Source organism: Hippopotamus amphibius, chromosome 9 (genome assembly GCF_030028045.1).
Source record: "Hippopotamus amphibius kiboko isolate mHipAmp2 chromosome 9, mHipAmp2.hap2, whole genome shotgun sequence".
In the NCBI taxonomy this organism is placed as follows: Eukaryota; Metazoa; Chordata; class Mammalia; order Artiodactyla; family Hippopotamidae; genus Hippopotamus; species Hippopotamus amphibius.
This window is the reverse complement of record NC_080194.1, coordinates 19,118,593-19,137,188: the sequence shown is the minus strand read 5'-3', so window position 1 is coordinate 19,137,188 and position 18,596 is coordinate 19,118,593. Positions and strand designations below refer to the sequence as shown.

At 37.1% G+C, this 18,596-nt stretch overlaps 1 protein-coding gene across 2 annotated transcripts in view; it reads left to right on the top strand.

The window, feature by feature from the left end:
* The window catches only part of ANO3 (anoctamin 3), a 451,354-nt gene that overhangs the window by 350,720 nt on the left and 82,038 nt on the right, over nucleotides 1–18,596 (top strand). For both annotated transcript variants that reach the window (XM_057749054.1, XM_057749055.1), the window contains 5 exons: nucleotides 5,309–5,440; nucleotides 6,210–6,316; nucleotides 8,502–8,557; nucleotides 12,303–12,424; nucleotides 16,870–17,004. In XM_057749054.1, coding sequence (XP_057605037.1) covers nucleotides 5,309–5,440; nucleotides 6,210–6,316; nucleotides 8,502–8,557; nucleotides 12,303–12,424; nucleotides 16,870–17,004 — 552 coding nt within the window. The remainder of the gene's footprint in view (nucleotides 1–5,308; nucleotides 5,441–6,209; nucleotides 6,317–8,501; nucleotides 8,558–12,302; nucleotides 12,425–16,869; nucleotides 17,005–18,596) is intronic.

Sequence of the window (18,596 nt, the reverse complement as noted above, 5' to 3'; positions counted from 1 at the left end):
TATAATTGTTATATCTTCTTCTTGGATGGATCCTTTGATCATTATGTAGTGTCCTTCCTTGTCTCTTGTAATAGTCTTTACTTTAATGTTTAATTTGTCTGATATGCGTATTGCTTCTTCAGCTTTCTTTTGACTTCCAATAACATGGAATATCTTTCTCCATCCCCTTACTTTCAGTCTATATGTGTTCCTAGGTCTGAAGTGGGTTTCCTGTAGACAGCATATATAAGGGCCTGCTTTCTGGTGTGTGGCTCTGAGTCTTTTCCCTCTAATGAGCAAGGCCATGTCAGGTGGTGTGTTTTAGGGTATCTGTGAGCTCAATATGGCTTTAGGTAGTCTGTGTGCTCATGGGTGGGTTTGTGTTCCTGTCTTGTTTGTAGTTTGGTGTGAGGTATCCAGCACTGACAGTTGCAGACAGTTGGATGAAGCTAGGTCTTAGACTCTGATACAGGGCTCCGTGAGAATTCTCTGCCATTAATCTTCCCTGTGTCTGAGGACTCTCTAGTGGTCTAGTGTCCTGGATTCAGTGCTCCCTACCCAGAGCCTCCAACTTGACTTCTGGTCAAGTAATCCAGACTTCAGAGGTCACTTGTCCCATCAATAAAGGGGATTAAAAAAGACTATCCAAGCTCCAGACTAATGGCAAAGGGTTAAGTCAAAAACATACTAAATCAGTGAAACATGGACATGGACAAGAAACACAAATACCAAACCCAATAGAACATAAAGCACTAGAACAATCTGACAGAAGACTCCAGAATGCAATCAAAGAGAAAACCAATAAAAATTCAAAACCAAAAAAAAAAAAAAAAAAACCCCAAAAACACACAAACACAAAACCAGGGAAATTGTGAAAATGAGGATCGAATATAATAAAGAGCAAGAGAACAACCAGACAGACTGAAGATCCCCAAGAGGAAATCAATTATAATTAGAACTAAGATAAAGACAAAACCTAATAACAGAAACCAAAACAGTGTGCCATCTGAAGAATAAAGCAAGGAAACAGGGCACACCAATAATATTGATTAAAAGTATAAGAAGATAAAACAAACTAAAAAAGGATAGAACACAGAGCAGCAGAAGAGTGTAGTATGACTGGAAATATGAAAAGGAAAAGAAAAAAATAGAAATGTATAAAAGATAAAGAAGATGGGGAGATAAAGTCAGCACTACAAAAAACATAGCTAGAAATAGGAATATATAAAAAGGCTAAAAATAAAAATAGAAGAAAAAAGTATAATAAAAATATGTGATAAAACGTGTAGATCCCTTAGCACTAAGATAGTAATTAAAAAAAAAAAAAACCTAGAACTGACCACAGAATGATCAGATCAATAGAATTAATAATAATAATACTGCTTCCTTAGAGTCTCAGCTGTAAGTGTCCTTGTACCCGCCTTGGGCCTCAGGCCACCTTCACCTCCCCAAGAGGCCCTCTTCTGCCTCTGGGTTGGACTCAGGACCTGCTGTACATCCTATGGGGTCTACTTAAGCTCTGATCTGGCCCAATTCCTATGTGTGCTTGCTCCCACGGTCCACAGCTGCCAGAGTTAGAGCTTTTTCATTTGTGGGAACATTCATTGTTTACTCAGATATTCCAAAGACATAGGGTCTACCTAGCTGATCATGGGGATTTAGTCTGCAGCTTTTATATCTGATGGAAAGGTTTTAGAACCTCTTCCTTAGCCGCCCTGTCCCTGGTGTTCAGCTTTGGTTTTGTCCCTGCTTCTGCGTGTGATCTAACCACCAGAGTCTGGTCCTGAGGCTGCCTTGGAGCTTTGTGGGTCTGCCTCAGGGAGGGTTTCCTTTATTGTTCATCCACAGATGCAGGTGTGTGGGGAGAGAGAGGCTTTGATAGTGGCTCCTCTCCCTGCATGTAACTCAACAATAGTGCCCTGCTTGACTCGTGGGAGCCCCGGGGGTGACGCCAAATATGCAGGGATGCTGGCGGCACAGGTATAGGAAATCTGGCCTTAGAGTGGTTCTTTACTGGTACCCAGTGCAAGGCGCCTGATGGGCAGCCCTTGGGGGCTTTTTGTATTACTCTGTGACCAGCAGAGCTTCCTTTATTGTTTGCCTGTAGGCACCGGTGTGTGGGGAGAGAGAGGGTACAATAGTGGCTCCTTTCCCTGGGAGTGAGTGAGCAGCAGTGCCCTGCCTGGGTTGCTGGAGCCCTGGCAGTGGTGGCAGTGCCTATTGCACAGGGAAGCCGGCAGGCTCGGGTGTAAGCAGAATGTCTCCAGAGCTGGGCCACTCTGCAGACTTCTGGCTCTCAGCTACAGGCACACCAGGCCAGCCCCATTAGGGGTCTTCTCCTATCCCTGGTTGACTGCGACAGCCAGGCCCAGAGGGGGCCTCCCTTTGTTCCTCGCAGGCACAGAAAGAGAGGCTACACTCGTGGCTCATCCCCCCTGCTTGTGAGTCAGCAGCAGCGAGCTGCCACCATGGCCACCCAGCTTTCTACAGTAGGCATTCTCTGCTGTGGATTTCTTCCCCACCTGTCCCCTCAGTCTGTCTCCTAGAAGCCAACACAGTTTCTAACCCTGAACCAGTGAACCAGTTCTCCAGTTCCCACATATCAGCTCCCAGATCCCCTGTACAGCTGTGAACCCACATCTCAGCCCAGACATGCTGAACCGTGGTGCGGACCCTCTGTATGTTTCTCACTCTTTCCCGTCTGCCACAGCTCAGCCATTTCACCCTCTTTGGACAGTCCCAAATGCCTCCCTCTGACCCAATCAAATTCCCCATTGGAGCGGGGGTTTCCCTGTCAGATAGGGGAGGTTTCCCCAAATTCAGCAATCTCCCCTCTGTTTCAGCTCCCCCGCCCCAGGGTGTACGGCCCATCCCTTTCCTTTTTTCTCCTCCTCTTTCAACTTTTTTTTTCCCCTCTGTCCTACCCAGTTATGTCAAGATCTTTGCAGTCCTTTCTGGTGTCCAAGGACTTCTACTGGTGTTCAGCTGGTTTTCTGTAGGAATTATTGCATCTTTTGATGTATTCCTGATACATCTGTGAAGAGGAATGCATTCCATGTCCTTCTACTTTGCTGCCATCTTCTGCCATGAAATCTTGAGTTTGCAATATGGCTTGCGTGATAAAAGTTTTGTAGAGTGTAGGTAAAACATTAGATTATGTTGGTGGCATGCTGGTGGTAGTGGTGATTGTAGAAGTAGTAGTGATACACCTTTTCCTTATTATTATCATAAATTTTGATTGTTTACTTCGTGCTGTGTACTGTGGGATCAGGTATTACCTATTTAATTACCAGAGTATCCCTTCTTTTAAGAAATGAAAAACTGAATGAGAATCAAAGAAATTAAGTAATAAGCTAGATCTTCACATCCTATGATTCAGGTGCAACCCTGACCACATTTCACCATCAGACATCATTTATTCCTTCATAGGAAGTGTGTGAAAAGCCTAAACTGCTAATATTGTTTATTTTTCTGTAAAAGGTCAAGGATGGTCTAAAAGTCATTTTATTTCATTTCTTTATCTTTTTTAATTGGCATTTATTTCTACTATGATTGTAATTTTGTGAGAGATAGTAGGCCCTTGGGTGCTGTAGCTCTCAGCATTTTCTAAGTGTCATCAGATGCCTCCTTTTATTTGATCCTCCTAGCCACTTAATGAAGTAGGACAGATGGAATTACTCTCTCTCTTTACAGATGAGGAACCTAAAGCTCAAAGATTGGAAATGTTTGGCTGCATTTCAATAACTGACAAATTCATCCTCTAATTTTTACTCCATTGTTTTCTCCACTGAGCTAAATTTGAAAAGTTGGAGTAATTGCTATATAATCCATTCAGTGTCTTTACATATCTGTGCACTAGTGGCTGGAATACGGTGATATTTTGTGATTTCAGAGGCTTTCTTTGTAATAAGAAAAAAACAAAATGGACACTTCAGATAATGCTTATTTATTATTTTAGGTTAGAAAGAAATGCTCTGGTGCCTCACAAACCAAAAAAAGATGTGGCATCTAAATGATAACCTTACTTGGCAAAGAAAGGTCCAAACTCTTCACACACTAAACTTTAACATCAAAAAATTTTTTTTAAAGTTTAAGCAGAGTTGGCCAAACAAATTTTAAGACGCATTGTACTTCTCTAGGAAAATATTCTATCCTGCCACTTTGACTTACTGTTGCAGAAGAAACCAAAAATTGCCAAAGATAGAACCTAGAAAATAGTTGTGTAAATATAGCACAATTTTAAAGTAAACACAGCTGTTATTATAGCAGCTCATAATCTCATTTTCAGAATCAATCTCTAGAGTCGATATCTCTTTTGCTTTCTTTTTTGTCTTTTGAAAAATAATCGTGATTCCAATCAGTATGTATAGCAGGTAGAACTGGGTTACGACTACAATCTAAAGCTTAGGCCAAAGTATCCTGATGTGAGATTTCCAGAAAGAGTGTTTTAATGTTCTCTACCTAGTGTCGATGCTAAATCCACGGCTCGAAGTGCAGTCAGTAGACTGCAGGATGAGCACCCCTGGGAGATAGTTGGAAATGCAGAATCTCAGACCCCACCCTAAGTCTATTGAATTAGCATCTGCATTTTAACAAGATCTTCAGATGATTTATATGCCCCTTAAAGTCTTGAAAGTACTGCAAAGTCTCTTGACTCAACTTTCCTTATTGTGAATCAAGTTTAAAGTAAAACACCAACTTAACTTTCCAACAATGTCAGTATTATTACTGTTTATTTTATGGGTGTGGAAACCAAGGCGAGAAATTAACTTATACAGGTTGCCATAGCTACTAGAATGAGGAGCTGCCTTTGAACCCAGTTTCTCTTGACTACAAAATCCTTGCTGTTACCATAGGACCTGTGGCTCCCAGAGTTGAGTGTGTTGAGTGCGTTGTAGCCATTTCTTTCTTTTCAGTCTCCACTTTGGTGGAGCCACATTGCTGTAGATTTTTAAGATGATCTATAGCCACACATATATAGATATAGATATATACATACATACACACACATTTAATAAACAATCTTGCTGGTTTTATTCTTTATGCTTTTTCCTACCCCATCTTTATATATGATGATTTTCTAGTATTTTCCACAAGATTCTTCTTATGAGAATAACCTAGTTGCACTCAAAGAGTTTAAATAAATGTAAGGTTTAGCTTGTTTTGGAATTTATTTCCTTTATGTAGGAACAGGAGAAATGCATGTATGTGTGTGTGAGTGTGGGTGTGTGTGTCTTTCGGGTACTCTTTTTTAGAATGGTAGTGGAAGGTAGGCATGGCTCTGGAATGCAACCCAATTCAGTTCTAAAATGTAACTTTGACTTTCCAGGGTGCAAAAATATTTTAGAAGAATCAAAAAATGGATGTCCCAAAACCCAATGGTTCTCGACAAGTCAGCTTTCCCAGACCTGGAGGAATCAGACTGCTATACTGGCCCTTTCAGCCGTGCACGGATTCACCAGTGAGTTCCTCATCTCTTTTTTTCCCACTACCTCTTGAAATCACCCTTTTGCTCTTTACATCATTGGCTCTCATGTTTGTTCCATGCAACTCTTTCTACAATGGAATAGTAGGACATGAGGGGAAAGGAGAAACATTGTTTATCACTAAAGTACTGAAAACAAGCTAGCTTGGAAAGTGCAGTTTGGGGGAATGACATCAATTTTTAATGTGTTCTATTTAGAACCACATTACTTAAGGTACTACAAAATTTATGGTAGCCAACAGACAATCTGTTCTTGTTCCATGCTCAACAAGAAATATGAGGACATCTAGGGTTCCTTATAAACTGAAAGATATTAAAATGAATATTTGATAATGTCCTGTATTATTTATAAGTGTATATTTTCTCTGCCAAATGATTTTTTTTAAAGCTGTTTTCCCTTCTGATTTACTATGCTTCACATCAGCGGTTCCCAACCTTTTTGGCACCGGGGATCAGTTTTGTGGGAGACAGTTTTTCCATGGACGGGGTGGGGTGAGGCGGGGAATGGTTCAGGTGGTAATGTGAGTGATGGGGAGCTGCAGATGTAGCTTCCCTCTCTTGTCAGCCGCTTAACTCCTGCTGTGTGGCCCGGTTCCAAATAGGCCTCAGACTGGTGCTGGTCTGCTTTATTACATGCAGTCATTTTAATGGAGAAAATGCATGGGTGACTACACAGGAACTTGTAACTGTTGCTAGATTCCATGGTCTGCACTGAATATTAAAATCAATCTCCTTATCTTCCCAGCTTCATAATAAACAATAAGGACACCTTCTTCAGCAATGCTACTCGAAGCAGGATAGTCTATCACATGCTGCAGCACACCAAATATGAAAATGGAATATCAAAAGTGGGTAAGAACACTAGTTAAAAACACAATACGGAATTTACTTTTACTGATAACACAGAAGTATTTTTTAACAACTGAAGCTTTGCTGTCATGCATCAGATATGAGGATATAATTCAGTGAACAAATTTTAAACATTCATTTTTCCAGTCTTTCAATGAAAGAAAACATAATAAAACAAACAAAAAAACTTTTCCAAGGGCATTTGGCAATATGTATCAAAATGTGAAATGTGCAAAAACTTTGGAACAGAAATTTTATTTCTTGACATTTATCCTAAAGAAATAATCAGACTTTTGAATAATAATATGTAGAAATTTGTTCATTTTGGCTTTGTAAACAAAGAGTAGAATAGACTAATGCTGAAGATACTTTAACTGTCCACTAGGCTGTATCCACATAATGTATCCATTAAAAATGATGTAATTTTATTCACTGTTAACTCAAATGTATTGAGCACCTATTGTATGCTATATATTATAGAAAGTATATGACACAGACGCTTTACTCATGGAGATGGAAAATTAGTATTAGTTCTGTATTTATTGACTTCAAAAAATAACCGCAAAGCATTAAGTGGAAAAAAACAGATTACAAAACTATAAGTCTAAAGTAATCCCATTTTCTAAACACTCTCAAATAAAAAGAAAAAAATCTAGAGTACATATGAAACATTTTAGAGATTATCTCTGAAAGGTGAGATTACAGCTAATTTTAACTTTCTAAATGTCTGTGTTGTTTTAATATTTAGCTACAACATGTCTGATGCAAAAGAAAACTGAGAAAGTTTCACCTGGGAAAATTAAGTAGAACTGTAAAGTTTACACAGAGCAGAGCAGAAAGCAACAGGTAACAAATGAGCTGGCCATTTGTTAGGGTGGAAAATACAAGATGGCTGAAGAAATAAAATGTTAGTCACATTCTAAAATTCTTTCAAATAAAAAGTTGATAGCCAGTGAAAACTTATACTAATATCTACTGATTTGCATTCAAATAGAGTACCACATTAGTAAAATGAACTATGTTTCAAGTCATCCAAAGAGGAAAATTCTTTTCTGATTAATAATTCATTTATTACTGAGCAGTCAAAATAATTAATTTAAAAACTAAATCCTTATAAAAAATTTGACACTTAGAAGTTTTCTAAACAAGAAATAAAGATAGAGAAATCCAGAATATAAACTACAAATGTATCTGAAAGATAGCACTATGTGTTTATGTAGTCTTTAAAAATTAAATTGACATTTAAATGGTTATAAATATATCATGCCCTTTGTCAAACATGCAATAAACACCGAAGGTATAAAAATAAAATTTAAAAATCCCAACATTCAGTTCTCACTGTTACAAATCAGTACTGAATATATATACATAGATATCTTATAATTAGAATCATGCAATATTTACAATTTTCTATCCTTTTTGAAATTTCCATGATAAGTACTTTCTCAAGCCCTTTAGGATGTCTGAAAACATTATTTTAAATATCTGTACAATATTCTGTTATAAGCATTCATCAAATCACAGTCATTTACCAAGCACTAATATAATTGATAGAACCATAATAATGAAACAATTCCCCAATTCTTGATGTACAGTTATTTCTAATTCTTTACTAATGTAAATAATATTGCAACAAAAATTGCTCTTCACAAGAATTTTCCCAATATCTAGTCTTCCCAGAACTATATGAGAGAGTCAATTTCACTACACTCTCACTGGGATGGAGGAGATTCTAAGAAGGGTCACATATTGCTATTTATTCTCTTTGGATCAGTATTAAAGAATTAAAGATTTCTCAATACCAGCCTCCTTTTGAGCTGTTTTTAGGAGTGGGGAATTCCTCTGCTTCCTTGGCCAAATTTTGTTGTTTTGAAGGAAAAAAAAAGTTGTTCCAGGCTCAAGTGCCCTCAACAAGTGGGTATTAAAATGCCACATTTCATGGTATGGCAAACTGCCATATGTTGGCACCTTGCAAACTTCCATTTATTAATGTTGTAAGGACACAGTGAGAGTCTTAGAATCAGGCTCTTTCACAGCCTCACTGTCCTCATAGGTGATATGGCTATGGAAGTCATTTGGGTTATTTTGCTTTTAGATTAATTTATTTTCCCAAGTATTGTGTATGTTGCTTCAGAGGGAAGTCTTCAATTAAACTAACTCAAGAACTGTTCTTTTCTTTTCTTTCCAGGTATCTGTAAACTTATAAACAATGGCTCCTATATAGCAGCTTTTCCCCCGCATGAGGTAATTTTAAAGTATGATTTCCATTTTTAAAAAAAGTTTCTCCTGCTTAGTGCTTGATCTCATTTTTTTTTTTTCCACTTAAGTCTAGCTGCCTTATTCCAGCAGGGTTCAACCAGTGAGTGGCCTTGGACCTTTGTGAGACTTCCATTATAGTCTGTGGCTGCACACTGGCTCCTGTGCTCCAAAACCCTTCTGCAATCCTGTACCAGGAATCCCAGCCTCAGAGGGAACTCATGGACATTGCTCAGCCAGTATGACCAGACATAGATAGTGCTCTGCTCTAACACAGAGCTCCATGCTTGACTCAGCTTGAGATTTACACAACTTCCAAATAGGGCAGGTTCTGGTCTGTGCCTACTACTTTGGGATACCTGAAAACCTAAGACAAACCCAAATCAAAAACCTACACCCCATTATTTACTTGATTTTCTGCAAGTTTTAATTAGGTCATGTTGTGGTAGACTCTGCTTGATGAGTCATGAATGACACGTGAATCAGCTTTAAACTCCCTCCCCCAATAGACACACACACACACACACACACACACACACACATTCTTTTTAAGGCAGTTTTGTATTTTAAAATAACAGGGTCTTAAAAGTTTAATTTGTGTGTTTTCAAAGCCCATCAGTCTTCTATTTTTAAAAGCTGAGAACTCATAGGACATAATCCCGATTCCTGAGGAATTCACGGTCTAGTATAACTCGTGGAAGATAAGATGTATTGAGCACTTCCTGTTTGGTACTGAGTTAAACATTTTATATGGACTATCTCATTTAACACTTGTAAAAACCCTTTGTGATAGGCAATAATATTAACACATTTTTGACCAGAGACATATTAGGGCTACAGACATTAGTTTCTGTGAAAATCCCCTGGTCAGTAATGTGTTAACTCTGTCCTATAGATACATCATTATGGCAGAGAAAAATTAAATCTTAAAGGCATAGTTTTGAGCCCAGGAAGCCAGACTCCAATGCTTCTATTATGGTATACCTACTTACATTAGGAATAGAAAGAATGATAACATAATGTGTTAGAGTGTTTCATGCAACAGGTCCTATGCATGGATTTTCCCATTCATCTGACAGTAACCTTGGAGGAGAGATATTATCATTTTTCCATTGTAGAGATGCAGAAACAAGGCTCAGAGAAATTGAACACCATGTTCAATGCAACCCAGTCAGTAAGTGGTAAAGTGTTCAGAGTGGCAAACCTGAGTCCCTGGGAGAACTTCTGTAGCACAGGAAGGTTTTGTTTTGTTCTCCAAATCATTTTGTTTACCTAACTATTCCGTGTTCTAACAGTTTATTTGACAGTTTCTTGTGTGAAATTTGGAACCTATTAGGAACAGGTTGTAAATAATAGTCGTTTTCCCATTTATTCTTATAATTTGGTAGAAATACTAATAATATATGGTACACATACACAAAACGACTACAAAACAATATTGTTGAAATACAAGTAATGAAAACAAAGCAGCAAGTCAATAAACTGGACTCAGGAATTTTCTATCAATTTTAAAGGCTACTACTTGTAGAAAGAAAAACATGGCTTATTTAGAGGAAAATGGAGTCAGTGGCACTGACTCTGTAATTTGAATGAGGACACACAGTTTAGACCTCCTTCTTCCTGATGCAGGAGTATTATTAGTAAGAATCTCATGCTTTTCGCCCACAGTTGAGATTTATTTTTTGCTTATGGAAGGGACAATAGCTAGAAGGGAGAAAGAGACGTGTCCAGGGAAATTTGGCATGACAAAGAAGAAAGAAAGGGAAGAAGGGAAATATATACGAGGGTGAGTCAAAAATTATCCGCATTCCAGTTATATTAAAACTTCTATAAATTCTACAGCCAGAGTGCGGATAATTTTTGATTCACCCTCGTATATGAGAAAGAGTTTGCCTAAAATATTGATAGAATTGATAATCCCATTAATTATGAATAGTGGAGACAGAAGAAAAGTGTGTTGATTGGAGGAAGGGGCTGATCATGGAGGTGGTGGGTATCACTGAGTGTAAGTAGTCCCCTGAGAAGGGATGAAAATACGTGGGTGGGTAGGAGTCATCACTTTGGTCAGTTTTCTCTTGCAACCCATCTCGTGTCACTGTCAGCCCAGAACATTATGGTTGATTGAGATTATTGAGCAGAGTTAGAACAATGATATATTAGGGATTCTAAAGCTTAGCACCTAAAACTCAGGAAATGCCTTTGTCTGACCACTGAGGCTGGGAAGGAAAGCCATGTATTTTAGGATTATCAAGAATGCTTGAAAGAAACCTGAGATTTTGGTTCACCTTCCCTTACCTTCCCAATCTCAGGGCAGGCTACCTTAACAAGTCAGTCCAATTTCACAAGCAAACACACTTTTCTCAAGTGGATGTCTTAGAGTCTTGATCTTTACTTTCATCTCTTTAGCTTCCAATCTTTAGATAATCTTTAAACACTATGGGCTCCCTTAGGGAAGAAAACTCTTAAGACTGCACTTTAACTGTACTTCCACCCTTACCTAATTAATCTGTTTTCTTAGAAAGCCCGAGGCAAAACCCACACTTGTCTGTCATTTCAGTCTTGAGGCACCTGCAGACCATGATTCAAGGTGTCATCTTTCTTCATAGGAACTCACATCCCTAGTTGTTTGGAACCATTCAGGTGATAGTTTTGCACTGTTTAATGGCCACAATATATCCAACGCCTAAAATTAACTAATATTATTTTTATACTTCTTATGTGGCTTACTCTTTATGCCTATTCTCTAAGGGGGCCCTCACAAGACCCCTGTGTATTGGTGTCATTGATATGTATTCTTATCCCCATCACCTAGGTAAAGTAACTGAAGTATAACTCCACTTGTTTTAAATTTTCATCAAACATTTCATAAAAGTAGAATCACATATTGGAGTGAGCAGAGGCACTTTGTTGAATCCTGTGTCCTAAGTTTTGATTCAGAAAATAAAGTCACTATATCTCTTGTCCTTTTTTTAAATTATAAAAGCAGAGCAGTTCAGCCTTCAGGGAACACGTTCCTATAAAAGGCATATATATTCTATGCATCTGAAATTGCAACCCATGTGACAGATTTTTGAGGGGAATATAGAGAATTTCAAAACATGCTTCCATTTTTGGAATATCTAATCTGAAGTAAATTTTGCGAATTTAAAAACATGACTAACGCTGGTGACTTAGGCCTCTTATGCTTAAAAATAATTTTATTGAAATATGGTTGATTTACAATATTATGTTAGTTTCATGTGTACAGCATAGTGATTCATTTGATGGGGTGCATTTTTATTTGTTGAATGAACATTGACTCTTTCCCTTAGCTTCTATAAATGAAGTAATTATTTTCTCATACTGGATCACTTCTCAAAGCAGAATAACACTCAATTTCTGACCTAAAGATTACAACAATTTCTCTCAGTGATTATGAAGATATTGTGTTTATTACAAGACCTTAGGTTCCAAGCGATAAAACTTAAAGTCTACTTTAAGTGAAAAGGGATCTCATTGGTTTAAAAAAGGAATTTAAGAAAGAATTTTTAAGGAACTCTCGAAATATTTTTAATGAAAGATAGGTATATAAATGCATTTACTACATCACTCCAATTGATGGGCTTATGTTTATAATTTCTGAAGCTTTCAGTAAGTTATTAAATTATTCTGAAAGTAAAAAAAGCAAAAGCAATTTCTATTAGTTCAAATTTCACTAAAAGAATAGATATCAACTCATCTTATTTTGTTTCAGGGAGCCTACAAGAGTAACCAGCCCATCAAAACCCATGGACCTCAGAATAACAGACATCTATTATATGAGCGCTGGGCACGCTGGGGAATGTGGTACAAGCATCAGCCCCTGGATTTAATCAGGTAATGGCGATGGGTTGATAATGGAAGATGTATTGTGCTGTTTTGTTACCATTTTCTTAGAATTTTTTTGGAATTATTTTATTTATCCACCAAATCATCTGTATCAGTCAGAGTGTGATTAAGAAAAAAGAAGCCATTATACGTCTTTTCAATAAAAGGAACTTAATTTAGGGAATCAGTAGCACAGGGGATGGGAAAACTGAGAAATCAAACAGAAATATGAGGCAACCAGAGATTAACAACAGCAGAAAAGTGCTAACAACACTTAAAGCTGGAGGGAAAATGAGATGAATTATATTTCGGAGCCTACTACCTGAGCCGTTGGGGGAGAACTGTGCCATCCATGAGTAGGACTGCCTCCAGAGAAGTGAAGTGCTGCATCAAGCCACAGAGAATTATGGAGCCATAGCAAATTACGGCTGCTCTAGAGACAGCCCTGAGGACGGCCATAGAGGAGGAAAGATAAGGGCTCCTCCCTTCCTTCCACCTTTGAGACTTCCAATACCTCCTAATGCAACTTACCTGTAGCAATTTACAAGGGAATCTGTGTAAGCTACTTCCCCATGAAAACAAATCAAAAGAGGGAAAGGCAGAAAATTGGATCTGTGAGCAAAGAAGAAAATGCCCCAGCATAGCATCTATGCATATATTTATCTTTCAACAAAGATTTAGTGAGTATCTATACTATTCCAGGAGGTATATTCTAATAACTGCTGTCAACTTGAATTTGTCTTGAAACAGTGTTACATTCATAGTTTATTTTATTTTGATGGAGGATAATTTGTTCTTATTTTTAAAAATCAGGAAATAGATATTAAAAAGGACTTAAGTCCCCAACTAACTAGAAATATTTATAGAATAAAATAAAAAAGCATTCATATAAGATTATATATGTTGATATTTTGAGCTGTTTATGAAACATAAATATCAAGAATAACTCATAACTGTATCAGTCATTGTCCCAACAGTAAACTGATAGAACTGATAAACTAGGAGGAGTATTTAAAGAGAATTTAATAAAAGAACTTATTATACCGTAATGTTAATGCGATCAAGGGAGTCAACAGATGATGATGAAGCTTCCAAGGACCAGCAAAAGCTGAAAGCTGTTATCAAACCTAGATTCGGAGGGACAAGGGGAGAGAGCAGTTGACAGAACTTGTTAAAAGCTATAATCATAGGAGGAGAAAGTCAGGGTAATAAAAAATACCCCACATCTCTTTTATCCCTCCCTGTGCTCTCCTGCTAGTACCTTCAGTTAGCCAGTGAGCCCATCAAAAAGTGAGAAGGAAGAAGCATAGGTGATACTATACATATGGTGAGCTTCCTGGGCACATAGCAGGAAGGAAAAGGGTAGAGTGTGGATTGGATGTACAAAGCATATTATACAACACCAGACTATTTTTATTTCAAACGTTAAGGACTTGGGTATGTCCAAAATCAAGAAGCTTTGATTCTAATTCAGTTAATCACGACAAATTATCAGATGCTTACTTATGCAAGTGAAAGAATAATTATTTTAGAGATATATGAATACAGTGAGATGTGCTAATTCACAAAACTGTATTTAATAAGAATTAAAGTGAAGTTGGGATTTTCAGGCAAGCATTTCAGTGTCAACGGTTCTCCTATCTATAGGAGACATCGCTATTACTGCCTCAGGTAGTTTCAGTAAACAACCTTTGTTTTCAATAAATAGGGTGATTCAGCTGCTATTACCAATTCTCTGGGTGTTGACATAAAAGGGAAATTTTGCTTATGAAAATCATGTATTTTGTGTTCAGATCGCTAAGGGAAGAGATGTAATGAGGGGCCCACCCAAAATGAAGACCAGAAAAAAATATAGATCATGTTTTAACAGGTGCCTGCTGTCTAGGAACTTGCTTATTACCAAAATTGAGATGGTGCTGAGGCAGACTTGTAGATTAAACTATACAATCTTGTATATAGCATTTCATACAAGACCCAGTTTTCTACATTGAGTAGGAAGATTGCCTTAAAATATGTGATCTTTTAATTATTTGGAGTTAAGTTGTTCTTAAGACTATACAGTTTTAAGGACGTGAGTCTCTTATTGTGTGGCTTCTTACCCATAGTGAGAGAAAGAGGGTGCCCGGGAGTTGGAAATTGTTTGTATACTTGGGTCATAGATGATGGATACCCACAGGCAAGGCCTGTATTCTCCTGCTGAAAAAGGCAGTTCATTAATAGTGGGTGAAAAGTGAGGGACTGTCAATTCATTTTCTTTTTTATAAACAGCCATTTCTGAACATGTGTTTCTGTTTTGTCTTCATTTTAAGAATGGACCCAAATATTTAGTAGCCAAAGCCTATCTTTGTTTCAATCTATTTTTCCATAGAAAATACTGGAATCTGGAAAGAATACATTTAAAAAACTGGTCATCTACAAAACCTGCCTAACAAAATAGCTGTGTGGCTTTTTTCTTCCCCCAATGTTTTTCAGTAAACACCAGAAGGATTTAAATTTAAAACCTAAATGAAATAATTCTCTCCAAAAGAGTTTGATTTAACATTTGCTTTTACGATAGAAGTTTTTTATGATAAAAGTTATTTCAGCAGCAGAATCCTATCATCAAATGAAATGTGACGTAGGATACCAGCATATAAAACATGAAAAGAGAGTGACTGTGGGTGAAGTGACCAGTTGCAACCCCTTATTCCTCTTTGGCCTGTCATGGTTTTAAAGAAATTTAAGGAACACCTAGAGATCCTAAAAGATTGTAGTTCCCCATGTTCTTGATTAAGGACAGTTTCATTAACCTTCTTTGCCTGGGACTAGCTTCTCATAAAACAGACCTGAAATCTCCTATAATTTAAGCAATTATACTCCTGTCAAATAACATTGTTGCTCCTCTTAACCTTCAATAATGTATAATTAAAAATCTTGGTATTATACTCTTTGTATAAGGGGGTCTGGTTGTGCAGTCTACGGTAATCATCTTAATAAAAATGTTAGTAATATGTGCCAAAACCCTACTCTACCCCACAGAGGAACACTTGTTTAAAGGAACAAGTGGCTTTATTAGAATACCTGTTAATATTATAAGCTTCGTCTCAAAGTAGAACACTACGATTTTATAAGAGATGAATAAACTATTGATCTATGTCTCCTAGGAGAAATAACTGAAAAAACCAAAAATTAGATAAATGATGCTCAGTGGAGGACGACTCCATGCCTACACTTGGGAAAAAATGCACAAATTTTAGTTGGCACGATACAAAGAGTGGAATAGAAAGAATGATTTTCAGGGGGAGAAATCTTGTTGAGGAAAAAAAAAAATAATATGAGAATTTTCTTCCCAGAAAGAATTCTTGCCCAGAGGTATTCCCAAATGAACTGTAAAACATCAATCTTTAAAACTAGTACTGGAACAAAACTGTGTGTTAAGTAATCATTTTTAGAAGATGGAGACCAAACACCAGCACAGAATTCAAGAAATGATTGTTTCTTACCAGAACTGTATAAACTGTAATAGTTAATATCGGCAGTAGACTTGGTGAAGAAAGAACAATTGAGTAGTCATTAGAACTGCCTTATTCATCTGCTATTTCCATATAAATTCTGTTAATAAGCTGAAGGGAAATAAAATGCATTCATTCCCTTCATTCCTTTCAATAAAACACTTCCTGTGGTGGGTGCTAATGAAATAGGACCCAGGTCCTCTTTCAAGCAGCTTGCATTCTGATGGGGAGGGAGAGGTGTAGGGGAGTGACAGGTAATTGTCATAAAGTTTTATAAGTTAGAACACTGAAACATGGGTGAAGGGAGTGTGGGAGCAAGAGCAGGGGCATCTAACCCTGCTCTTGAGGTGAAGTCAGGGCAGGCTTCTTAGAAGAAGTGATGTAAAGTATAGGATTACTATGAGCCAGACAGGAGAAGAGGGTGAAATGCAATATTCCAAAGTGAGGGAACAGCATTAACCAAGGAAAGAATCATGTGCTCCAGGGATGGCAGGGTTGAACTTTGTTGAGGAAGATGTGTGACACAGTTGTGCAGATTGTGTCTGACGTAAGGGAGTCTGGCCAAGGGTGCAGATGGAGACAGAAATCAAGTCTGCTGCAGCTACCTAGAGGGAGGTGCTTTTCTAATTTATGCCAAAGCAGTATGGTTTAGCACAGCTCTGTGTGTGGAAAACAAAAAGGGATTCTACTAAGAGGATGAAGAAAAGCAAGAACTGGCTTATAAAAAGAAAGAAATAAACACATTTTATACAACTGCTCCTATAATGACAGTGTTTAATGATAAACAGTGTCACCATTATTGGATTCATTAACAAGCAAGACTGTTAAGATACCCCAGATGGAGCTGAGGAGGAACTGAGCCAGTAGCATCCATTGTCCATCTAAAATTCTGACTAGGAGTGACATCAGTATCTGTAGTGTCGCTTATATTGCCTTAAGTTAAGGATTTGCTTTCTCATGCAGGCTATACTTTGGTGAGAAGATCGGGCTATACTTTGCTTGGCTGGGGTGGTATACTGGAATGCTGATTCCTGCAGCCATTGTTGGCTTGTGTGTTTTCTTCTATGGAATATTAACAATGAATGCAAGTCAAGTAAGGTAAGCTATTCACAGACTTATTGAAAAATTTTGGCTTTTCTTCTGATTGGAATAAAGGTTTACAGTAATGTTGACTATAAAAGCTAGTGAGTGTCCTAAGTTTATTTGCTTGTTTTTATTTTTGTTATTGCAAGGTCTTTTCTATATTTTTATTTTTATATGCAAATTCTCTTGGGTGAGTTCTAAGACTGTTTCTCTTTATGCCAAATTTCTCTTTCTGGTATATCCCACGTAATTAGTAATTCAACAATGCAGTAGACAGTTCTATATAATTTAAATTTGCATGGTATTTGGTAGTCTGGAATGCTCTCTCAATACATTAATTCAAATAATTATCATAGCTACAATTCTTTAAACACTTAAGATATACAAAAAGACCTTCCAAATACATTGTTTCATTTTATAGAACTTTCACTACCACTCTTGATAGTGAAAATGAGGGGGCCTTACATAGTCAAAAATGTCTAAACAAAATATTCATACCACAGAAATCCTACCCTAAGTAGTCTCCTCTCATGAGAACATAAAATCACTTTTTATTTTCTTCTTACTCTATATAGGAAATACATTTGTAAAAGATTTTAGCATCAACTTAAGATATCAAAATGGCAGTAAAATAAGATTTGACAAAGATCAAACATTTATCAGAATGGCGATTTTTCTACTAAAGTTGAAATGACTCAAGATTTGGATATAGCAACAATACATTATTATTCAGCAGAGGTTAAGAGTCATCCTGGCATTAAAGAATCTTCTTAACAGCATATTCTATTTAATATACCACAAGTATATTTCACCAAGTTCAACCTTATATGATAAAATTCAAATATGAAAAAGTACTTTTCTTCTCCTTCAAAGTTCAGTACTTTTTTTCCCTTTTGGTCCATCTTTTAACCATGGCCTTGCTACTGTGTAGTAATCATGACAGTTAATGGAACCATAAAACTCATTTCCTTGAATTCCTTGTATCTGTATAACAATTTTACCTAAAAACAAAATATTTCCATTGTCCCAGAGTTGAATCCTGTTCCATAACCAAATTCCTTGATTTGCTATCTCAGAATCCCCTTGTTCTTAAATGATAATTAGCATGAAAACAAAGAAACACCTACTGTTCAAAAGTATTTCATCTAGTGACAGGTTTATTTCAGAGTCTTGCAAACTCATTACCCCTCTGGAAGGCAGCATCTTCCTGGACAAACATGCCCACTGGAAACATTCATCCCACTTTGGGCATTTCTTCATATGATGTTCAATCAGTAACCTCTGAAGCTGAGAAGAGAGGTTGCAACTTGGAGTTATAGTGTCGTGAAAAGAAAAATACTGTTTTGTTTTTTTTTTAACTACTTCTCTAGTCTCTGTCTCTATGAGTTTAGTTTTTTGTTTGTTTGTTTTTAAGATTTCACATATAAAGTGATACTACACAATATTTTTCTTTTCTGTCTGGCTTATCTCACTTAACGTAATATCCTCAAGGTCCATGTTGTCACAAGTGGCAGAATTTCCTTCTTTCTCGTGGCTGAATACTCTTCCATTGTGTGTGTGTGTGTGTGTGTGTGTGTATCACATCTTCTATATCTATTCATTTACTG